This window comes from Callospermophilus lateralis, chromosome 18, assembly GCF_048772815.1.
Source record: "Callospermophilus lateralis isolate mCalLat2 chromosome 18, mCalLat2.hap1, whole genome shotgun sequence".
NCBI classification, from domain to species: Eukaryota; Metazoa; Chordata; class Mammalia; order Rodentia; family Sciuridae; genus Callospermophilus; species Callospermophilus lateralis.
In genome coordinates, this window is record NC_135322.1 from 15398479 (window position 1) to 15409068 (window position 10590).

Below are 10590 nucleotides of genomic sequence, written 5' to 3' on the forward strand. Positions count from 1 at the left end.
GACGTCGGGCAGGGGCCTGGCCGCCCGGCAGGGGGCAGCGCCGGGCCGGGGAGCGGAGCGACGGGCGGGAGCCAGGAGCCAGACACAGCGCCACCATCGGGAGGGTTTAATCAGTGAGGGGACTTCTTGCCCTTCTCCTTGCACTTCTCCTTCTTGCCCTTCTCCTTCTTGTCCTTCTTCTCCTCCTTTTTCTTCTTCACCTTGAGCTTCTTGGCCTGGCCCGGGGTGGCTTCGTGCAGCTTGGCGCCCGCAGCGTGGCACTATGGGCAGCGGGTGGGAGGGGAGATGTCCAGGCTGTCCTGGGACCGGCCCCGCCCAGCGCTGACCCCCACCCTGGCCTGCCTTGGCCCGGGCAGCCCTTTACCTTCCCCTCGGCATCCGAGTCGCTGGAGGAGCTGCTGCTGCTGCTGCTGGAGTCTGAGGAGCTGCCGTTGCCATGCTGGGGGACAGGGATGACAGTGGGGGCGGGGAACCCCTTCCCAGACCCCCACCCCAAGTCGGAAAGCCGAGGTGCGATAAGGTCTAAGGGCCAAAGTCGAAGCCAGGTCGCCCCATCCCCCTGCATGCCTGGTGGCGAGGTGACTTACCCTTGGTTTCTGAGGTGCCCCCGCCCCTGGTGGGCCCTGAGCCTTGGAGGGATCGTGCCTGGCGTCTCTCACCTGGCCTGTCCCCGCTGGCTTCTTGGAATTAGAGTTCAGGGCTGCGACACAAATAAAGTTGGGTGGGCTGGCGGGTATCGGAACCCCTGGCCCCGCTGAGCCTGCCCCCACCCACGGGGACCCCCCCCCCCCCCGCCCGGAGCGCACCTGTTGCCAGGTCGAACTCCATGGTGGTGAGTGAAGGTGGGTCGGAGGAGCCGGCAGTGCCCGCAGGGAGGAGGAGGAGCGCCCGACCTGTAGCCCCAGGAATTGGGAGGAGTCCCACCCTCCCAACCTTTGTCCCTGCAGCAACTAGGTCCTGACTCACCGCCCCTCCCTGGCCCCACCCACACTTTCCTCCGTAGGAAGGGGGGAGGCGGACAGTCGATTGCCTGTTCCGGATCTGGGCCACCGGTGGACGGGCTGGGGTCGGGGCGTGTCGGGGAGCTGCAGGTTTCTGGGGAGAGGATGGAGAGCTATTGTGAGCTTCCCCTCAAAAGGTCGGATGGCTGCCCTGGAAGGATGCCCGTGCAGGCCGCCGGGGTCTTCACTGTTTAACTGAGGCTCACAACCCCTCTCCCGCCTGGAGAGTAACTGGCTGGGGTGAGGCACCCAGGCCGGATGGGGCCTGTGCATTCCAGGCCCAGCTGTGTCAGCAGCAGAGAGATTTCCAGAAAGTTGTTTCACTCCCGGCCTGTGAGTGACAGCTGCCGCTGGGGCTGTGAGATCTGGGTGGGTTGGTTTCCTAGACTGGAGCCTGGCACAGAAGGAATAATGCACATGGAGGATATGATGTGGTGCCTTTGGTTTTGTTTTGAATAAAGGCAGGTGTCTTAGCTTGGGCTGCTATAACAAATACACCACAGACCCAGCTGCTTACTCCACAGTGCATCTCTCAGTCCCGGGATGCTGGGAGTTAAAGACCAAGGTACAGCAGAGCTGGTGTCTAAGGGCCACTTCCTGGCTTGTGAACAGCTGCCTTCTTTCTGCCTCCTCAGTGCCCCAGAGCAAGATCTAAGGACACTAATCCCATTCCTGTGAGCTCCACCCTTCTGATCTCACAACCTCCCTAGAGTCCCACTTCCAAATACCATCACGCTGGAGACTGAGCTTGAGCAGCATCCAGCCAGACAGCAGGCCCTGTTACTACTTATTTTCAGATAGGAAGGCCGAGGGAGTAACCATAAGATGCAGGACGAACAGGGGTTCAGGCTCTGGCAGAGTGGCTGAAGTCAAAGCTCAGCTTGGCTTTCTGACTCACCCTAGGGACTCTAAACTGAAGGGGTGTCCAGCTGAGCCCAGCCTTTTTACCCCTGAACCAGGCTTGAGTCAGACTGGGAGAGGAATGGGGGCCTAGCCACTGTGACAGTGGGTGTCCTGACTGCACAAAGGGAGATTCTAGGCAAGAAAAGTGGCTGTATCCTCAGATATCTGCTCTAAATGTCCTCAGAGGTGTCTGCCCTGTTTGTCATTCCATCCTTTTCCCCTGCCTGGCATAGCCCCTGCTTACCACCATCTGAGGTTATCTTCATTCTTTATTCCTTTGGCATATATTTAATTGAGCACCTTTGGTATCTAGTACAGTTCAAGGGCTAGGGGTACAGAAGTGAACAAAATCAGTCTCATGGAATTGACAATTCTACTGAGGAAAGCAGAGTAAAATGTACATAGTATGTTAAGGAAAAACCTAAAAAAATGTCTGTCATTTGGTGAATGGATGGACAAAATATGGCATGCCTATCAGTGGAATAATATGCAGCAATGATAAGGAACAAGCCCCTGACACCCTGCATCACGGATGAACCTCAAGCACACAATGCTATGGAAAAGCAGCCAGATGCAAGACTCTAATGCCTGATGTCATTTATGTGAAATGTTCAGGGAAGGCAGTTACAGAGACAGTAGTTAGTAGTTGCTAGAGGGCTGATGAGGGGGGACTAGGGATTAACTGTAAATGCACAGGAGGTAATTAAAATGTTCTAAACAGCACAGAGTATGGTAATGGCACCTACAGTTCCAGCCACTTGGGAGGCTGAGGTAGGAGGATCCTTTGAGTTCAGAAATTTGAGTCCAGCCTAGGCAATATAGTGAGACCATATAGGAAAGTGAAAATGTTCTTTTTTCTTGCGGGGGCGGGGGGGGGGGGTACTGGGAATTGAATTCTAGGAGTGCTTTACCTCCGAGCTACATCCCCAGTCCTTTATTTCATTTCATGCTATTTTGAGACAGGGTCTTGATAATTGTTGAAAGTCTCACTAAGTTGCCAGGGCTGGCCTCAAACTTGCCATCCTCCTGCCTAAGCCTCCAGAGTGTCTGGGATTGCAGGTGTGCACCACCAAATCCAGCCATATTGTGGAAATATTCTAAAAACTGATACATAGTGACAGTTGCATCACTTGGTAAATTTATTAAAAATCACTGAATTCAACTAGGCATGGTAGTGCACACTTGTAATCCCAATGACTCCGGAGGCTGAGATAGGGGGATTGCAAGTTTGAGGTCAGCCTCAGTAATTAAGTGAGTCCCAAAGCAACATAGTGAGACACTGTCTCAAAAAAGGCTGGGGATGTGACTCAATGGTTAAGCACCCCTGGTTTCAATCCCTGGTACCAAAAAACCCCACTGAATTAAATATTTGAATTGGGTGAGTTTTATGTAACTTATACCTCAATAAAAGCATTCATACATAAAATTAAAAATTAAAAAAAAAAAAAAAAAAGGAAAATGGCCAGTCACAGTGGCACATGCCTTTTATCCCAGCTGCTCGGGAAGCTGAGGCAAGAAGATTGCAAGTTTAAGGCGACCTTGGCAATTAGCAAGATCCTATCTCAAAATTAAAAAGGGTTGGGAGTGCAGCTCAGTGGCCCCCGAGTACCAAAAACAGAATAAGAAAATGCAGCTGAGGGCAGGCCCGTGAGCCCTGGGTCCTAGCTACTTGAGGGGCAGGAGGATCACTTGAGCCCAGGAGTTTGAGGCCAGCCTGGTCAACATGGAGACCTTGTCTCAAACAAACAAACAAAAGCCCCAAGGGGCTGGGCTCAGTGGTAGAGCACTCACCTAGTATGTGTGAGGCCCTGGGTTCCATCCTCAGCACCACATAAAAATAAATAAAGGTATTGTGTTCAACTACAAATAAGAAATATATCTAAAAAAACAAAAGACAAATACAAGAGGAAAAGGTAATAATTATTTGGTATGATGGGGAAGGGTTGGATTTAAAGTCACCAGGGAAAGCCTCACTGAATATATATATATATATTTTTTTTAATTTCATTGAACCCAAGGGCACTTTTCCACTGAGCCACACCCCCAGCCCTTTTTATTTATTTTTTATTTAGAGACAAGGACTTGCTAAGTTGCTGAGGCTGGCTTTGAACTGGCGATCTTCCTGCTTCAGCTTCCCACACTGCTGGGACTACAGGTGTGAGCCAGGAGCCCAGCTGTTTTGTTTTATTTAGAGGAAGTGTCCTGCTGCTGTTGTCCAGGCTGGTCTCATAACTCTTAGGCTCAAGCAATCTAATCCTCTTGCCTCAACCTCCCAAGTAGCTGGGAGAACAGGCAAAAGCCACCACTCCTCTCAGCATTTTTTTTTTAAAGGTACAGGGGATTGAACCACCTGACTTGTTTGAGTCTCTTGAGTAAAAATCTAAAGATATGGGGGCTGGGGTTGTGGCTCAGGGGTAAAACGCTCACCTAGCACTTGCAAGGCCCTGGGTTCGATCCTCAGCACCACATAAAGATAAATAAAGGTATTATGTCCAAATACAACTAGAAAATAAATATTTAAAAAAAAAAAACTAAAGATATGGAGGAAGAGTGCTCTAGGCGGAGGAAGAGTGCTCTAGGCGGAGGAATCGTGAGTGCAAAGGCCCTGAGGTGGGAATGTGCCTGTGTGTCCAAGGCATTGCGAGGAGGTCCGAGTGGAAAACAGAAGGCAGAGGGTGGAGATGAAGTGGTGAGGTGAGGAGAGGAGGCAGGATGGGGTGGGGATTGTAAATGGGTCTTTCTCCCGCTGAGTGAGTGTGGCTTTGTCCACAGCTGAGGGCAGGATATGAGAGTGTGTGTTTCTCCTGGTGGAGCATGAATTCCATGAGGGTGGGGACCTGGTCTGGGGTGCTGTCACCTGATCGGTGTGACTCAGCCTTGGTGCTATCATTTGGTGAATCAGTGAGGTTACCTGAGGCCAGGGAGTGTGCTAATGGCAGGTTAGAGCCAGCACACAACGGCCTGTTTGGGACCTGAGGTCAGTCCGCTGATGGGGCGTCCTTGCTCCGCCCCTCACTGCTCGGTGGTAAACAGCCCCCGACTTCTCTTTTCTCCTAAGGGGAAAACTTCCCTCGCAAGTTTTGCACAGTCTGCCTGGCACAGGTCGATGGAAGCCCAATAAAGGTTAGTCTTTATAATTATTTCCCCAAACCTTGTTATTGATCATGAAATTGGCAATAGGATCCTCAAGTTTATCTGAGGCGATGAGCCTGAAAGCAGTGCAGCTTCTTGCCCCGGACTCGGCTAGTGAGTGTGCACCAGCAACGGAGACCTCCCAAGATGAAGCTCCCTGCTGCGTTTCAAGGCGGGTGAATGGGCACAGGGGGAACGTGGCCCTGTCCGCCTCTCATTCACTGTTGGATTATGGTTAGGAACTGAGTCTGGAATCTTTTCAGAGACCCAAAAGATGGAGGCTTAGAAGATGGTGCCATTTTCTTTCACAGGAAAGTCTGAGTTGAGGGGAGTCAGAGCTGGTGCTCCAGGAGATGGTCCAGGGACCCGGGCTCCTTCCCTTTATTACTGCCCATGGCAGCGGGCTTCTACCACTGGGTTCTTGGGAAGAAAAAGGGCAGGTGGGGAGCACAACCTGACCTAGGGCTTAGCAGTGTGGCTCCATGGTAGAGCTGTCGTCTATCATGTTCAAGGCCCTGGGCTCTATTTCAGCTACTAAGGAGGCTGAGGCATGGGGTTTGCAAGTTCTAGGTCAGGCTTGGCAAGTTAGGGAGACTGACTCAAAAATTTAAAAAGCCGGGGATGCAGCTCAGTGGTGGAGCACCCTTGGTTCAATCCTGATGACCAGGAAGGCAGATGTACCCACGTGCTCACAACCCATTGGCCAGGACTTAGACAGATGGTTACATCTAACTGCAAGGGAGGCTGGGAAATATCATTCCTAGCTGGGCAGCTGTGCCCAGGAAAAACCTGGGGGCTTCTGTTACTGAAATAAAGGAGAAATGGATGTGGGATCCCATCTCTGTTGTCACTCCCTGTTGGTGGAGTTAGTGGCAGTGAGTGCCCCTTTCTCCCTTGCTCTGCCGACTTCAGGTTTACAAATGGTGGCCAGCTGGGGAGGTGGATGAGAAACAGGTGTGAGGTCCAAAGACAAAAAAGGCCAGCCAGCCTTCTGCTGTCTGGAAAGTGCCAGCTCCTCACCACTCAGTTGTCATCTGCCATGGCTAACAGGCCAGGACAGTAGCTTGTCTGTCCCAGGCCTGTCTGACCTTGGCCTCTGCTCACCTCTGGTATAGAACTCCCTTGTTGGCATCTGATGGGCCTGCCCTCCCCTGCTCATTCCCTATCATTTCTACATAAAATGCCCTGGAGCAGAGGCTCAAGACCCTTCCCTCTCTTTACAGGAAAAAGGGGCCTGCATCCCGACGGGTCTGCAGCAATATTGTGTTGTCAGCTTTTCATCACTGTGACCAAATGCCTGAGAAAACCCACGTACAGGAGGAAAAGTTTACTTTGGCTCACAGTTTCAGCTCATGGTCTCTTGGCTCCCTCGTCCCTGGGCCTGTGGTGATGCTGGAGCACATGGTGGAGCAAAGCTGCTCACCTAGTGATGGCCAGAAGACAGAGCTCCATCACAAGGACAGAGCTGGTGACACAATACCTCCTTCAAGGCCATGCCCCCAGGGACCTATTACCCCCACCAGGCCCTGTCTTCTGAAGTTCCCATCACCTCAGTAGCATCAACAGATGGGGACCGTGCCTTTGGGGGACAGTCCAGATCCAAACTGAAACAGATACTGACTCCTTGGGTCAGCATCCTTTCTAAAAAACGTGTCACCTGAAGGAAGCAGACATCCTCAAAGGGTCACTACAGTCCTGAGGCTTTTCCTTTATTGCTACAATTTAGGAAGAGATTTCTGGATTCGACTTGGAGAACAGGGAAGCCAGGTGTGGGCTGGGGAAGGGCAGGCCTCTTGGCCTCCTTGGCCTCGTGTGCTCCTGCACATCTGGGGCCAGCCGCAGCTGACTGCAAGAGCATCTGAAGCCAGCTGGGTCTGGTCTTTCCTGGAGTTTACGAGAGTGGACTGCCCGGTCCATAAACATCAGGATCCACATCCGGGAATGTTTTCTTTGAAATCAACCACATCCTAGGGAATTCGTGACCTGATGCACACCGTCTGCAGAGACTCAGTTTCCTTTCTCAGCAAACGCTGCACTGGCCTTTGCCTGCAACCCATCTGGTCTGGCCCTTAGGTCCTCGGATTCTTACCAATAATCAGAAAATCTGGACAGCCCTTCTTTGGGAAGTGCCAAGGGACTGCCAATCCAGCTGGGGAGGTCCAAGCTTGGCCTCCACCCAGCTGTCAGCTCTGGGATGGGTTTTATTACTTACCAACTAACATGCTGGCCTGTTAGTGTTTCAAACAGTGCTGCAAACCCAATCCTGGGTAAAGAACGGTCAGAGTCACACTTTTTTTTTTTTTTTTTTTGTACTGGGAATCGAACCCAGGGGTACTCAACCACTGAGCCATATCCCCAGCCCTTTTTCATATTTTATTAGACTGGCTTTGAACTCATGATTCTCTTGTCCCAAGCTGCTAGGATCACAGGCATGCGCCACTGTGCTGGCTAGGGTTACACACTCTCGCCCACCCAAGACCTGCAGGAGCAGAGACGCTGTGAGAAGGCTGTTTCTCCTAAGAATCTGCTCCTCGATCCTACAGCACATTGGCTTCTGGTGAAATCTCAAGAATGTGCCATGATATTGGTCACTGATGAATCTGACCACCAGAGGCTGGGACCAAATATTTGTTTGCTTTGTCTCCCACAGCTACTATAAACAGGAACCCAGGCAGCAGCAGGAGACCACCATGTGGCATACTAAGCCTGGATCATGCCACCCAGCAGCCTGGGGAGGCTCCAGGTCTTATTTCATAGGTTGGATGTGCCTAATGCTAGTGTAGACCCCACACGAGGGAGTTTAGACTTACCTATGGATCTTTAGTGTCACCACAGGGCCAAAAGGCAACCGTCTTTCCCAGCAGAGAGACATTCATGGCCCAGCCTCCAAGCATTTATACAAAACCTGCAGAGAGGGGCACAGGGTCCTTTGGCTCTGGAATTGTTAAACTTGACTTGGAAACTTGGGTAATGATACTGAGATGGTCTCAGGTGCCCTGTGAATGCCATTGCCCAGGACTCCTCAGGGGTCAGAAACATGACTTTGCATAATCAAAATTGGAACAAGGTAGCTGGGTGTGGTGGAACACATCTGTTATCTGTTATAGCTGTTATGTATCTGTTATAGCTCGGGAGGCTCAGCAACTTAAGCCCTAAGCAACCTAGACCATCTCTAAATAAAAAAATGAAAGTGGCTGGCGATGTGGCTCAGTGTTGTTAAGCGCCCCTGGGTTCAATCCAAGATATAAAAATAAATAAAAAATTTTAAAAAGTCAAACAAGGCTGTGCCAGTACATGCTTTTAGAAACCACCTGGTGGGGGTGGGTCCCACATTCAGAAGCTGCCATTGTTGGCGAACCTCATTATAGCTCCCATTTTGGCCCACGTGGGGGTCTTGGCAAACAGGACACTCACCTGAGTGGTCACTGTCTTCAAGGCTGACCTGAGCTGATCAGATACCCTTCGAGTCAAGGCTTGATATTAGGGATAAGAAAGACTTATCACAACAGGGGTAAAAGTGCTCTAGCCAGGCATGATGCACATGCCTGTAATCCCAGTGACTTGGGAGGCAGAGGCAGGAGGATCACAAGTTCGAGACCAGCCTCAGCAATTTAGTGAGACTCTATCTCAAAATAAAATTTAAAAAAGGCTAGGGATGTGGCTCAGTGGTAAAATCCCCCTGAGTTCAATTCCCAATACCCCAAACCCAAACAAAAAATTCCATATAACCTCAATCCTTTTATCCTGATCCTCACCCAGATGACCTGGGTGAAACCCTTTCTGGGAACAGCCACACTCTCTGCCTTAGTTAAGTGTGTGCAGGAGGAGGAGGAAGAGTGAGAAATCTGATTTGTGCGTAGAGGTGTTGGGGATTGAACCAGGGTCTTGTGCTTGAGTTCAATCCCCAGGGAACCTCTCTACCACTCAGCTGCATTCCCAGCCCTTGCCATCACCTTCTCCTGAGTACTGGGAATTGAACCCAGGCTGGTCTTGAACTTAGGATCATCCTGCCTCAGTCTCCCTAGTCACTGGGAACATAGACCTAGTTGATTTGGGGGGGACAGTACTGGGGATTGAATCCTAGGAGTGCTTTATCTCTGAGCCACATCCCTTGTACTTTATATTTTTTACTTAGAGACAAGGTCTTACTAAGTTGCTCAGGGCCTCACTAAATTGCTGAGGTTGGCCTTGAACTTGCATCTTCTCCCTGGGATTGTTGGGATTACAAACGTGGACCACCATAGCCTGGCTTGGTTGATATTTTAAGAGCCCATCTCTCAGTGATGCCAGCAGCCTGGGATACAGAGAATGTGAAATGTTCACTGAATGCTGTAGCTATTGGCCACCTTGGGCAGCCTTTGCAACAAAAAAGCACCATTATCAGCCAGGAAATGGTGCAGAAAGTTGAAAGCATGACAGTTATGCTCCAAGTGTCCTGAGGGCATGCGGGAGTCCCCTGAGCAACCTGCAACAGCAACCTGGTGACCAGGCCAGTGCCCACCATGGCCAGACCCCCTGGTATTCTGTGAGAAGCAGCAGCCAGGGCAGCCTGAGGGAGGATCCCCTGCTGGCAGGGAGATCTGCTTCTGTGTGCTCAGGTGGCCCTTCCGACAACACAGGGAGCTGGAGAACCCCTGGCCAAATCTCTTCCCATACCCAGCTCTCCAGGAGCTCTGGGCTCTCCACGTGCTGGGGATGCCGCAAGCAGGTCTCACGCTCACCAGCTTGGAGCCAACTGGCACAGATGCCTGGATGGGCAGCTAAGGCCGCCAGGCTCAGTGGGGAGAAGGCCGGAGTCCACCAGCAACATCCATCGTGGCAAAGGGGCTAGGGAAGGAGCCCAGCTTGCTTTTGGAATTGGTTTTAAGGCTTTAAGGGATTTCTAGGAAGGGCCAAGGGAAGGACGCCAAGTCCTTTTGTTGCAAGAAGAGTCCAGAGCAACATCTCAAAGTGTCATGCCGCACTGTGCACCCGGAATGAGGGCCAGGCGCCCACCCCATGTCGGGGGGGGGGCACAGAATGCCCGCCTGACCTTGAGGACTACCTTGTTTGGAAAGAGAAGAGAAGAAGGGGGCTTCCAGTCCAGAAGGGAAAGTCACAGGGAGGCAGCAGGACTGAGCCTGGCTGGAGACCCAACTCAGCAGAACAGGACTCTGTTCTGTGTCAACACAGGGGCATGCGGGAGCCTAGAAAGAAGAGTTCCAGAAGGAAAGGCCGCTCCCTCCCCTCCTATAGGAGAGACTGCAGAACTGAGGAGACAAACTCAGACACCAAGTAACTCTGGTGAAACCACTGCACTCTCAGGCAGGTCCTCCCTGGACAGGAGACTCACTATTCTCACCCGCAGGTGACCTCCAAGGCAGTGTTTCAAAGGGTGGGTCACAGCAATCAATTGGTAGTTGGGGTCGAACTTTTTTTTCATTTGAGACAGGGTCTTGTTATGTTGCCAAGGCTAGCCTTGACTTCATGATCCTCCTGCCTTGGTCTCCAGAGCCACTGGGATTACAGGGGTGCACTGATGGGCCTGGCGTCAGTATCAGAATTGTCCACAGAT

At 51.6% G+C, this 10590-nt stretch overlaps 1 protein-coding gene across 1 annotated transcript; it reads right to left on the bottom strand.

Moving 5' to 3' along the window:
* Nucleotides 1-97: 97 nt before the first annotated feature.
* C18H19orf33 (chromosome 18 C19orf33 homolog) lies at nt 98-927 on the bottom strand. Its single transcript, XM_077105719.1, has 4 exons — nt 807-927; nt 588-700; nt 365-439; nt 98-260 (listed from the first exon to the last, which is right to left on the bottom strand). The coding sequence occupies exons 1-4, from the start codon at nt 826-828 to the stop codon at nt 111-113; spliced, it is 360 nt and encodes a 119-aa protein (XP_076961834.1). The 5' UTR covers nt 829-927; the 3' UTR covers nt 98-110.
* Nucleotides 928-10590: the final 9663 nt, after the last annotated feature.

Excerpts from the sequence above, each read along its gene's own strand:
- C18H19orf33 (XM_077105719.1), bottom strand. The coding sequence starts at position 828 with ATGGAGTTCGACCTGGCAACAG. Across the intron at positions 701-806 it reads GGAGTTCGACCTGGCAACAG|CCCTGAACTCTAATTCCAAG; the intron begins GTGCGCTCCGGG and ends TTTGTGTCGCAG. Across the intron at positions 440-587 it reads GGGCACCTCAGAAACCAAGG|CATGGCAACGGCAGCTCCTC; the intron begins GTAAGTCACCTC and ends CCTGTCCCCCAG.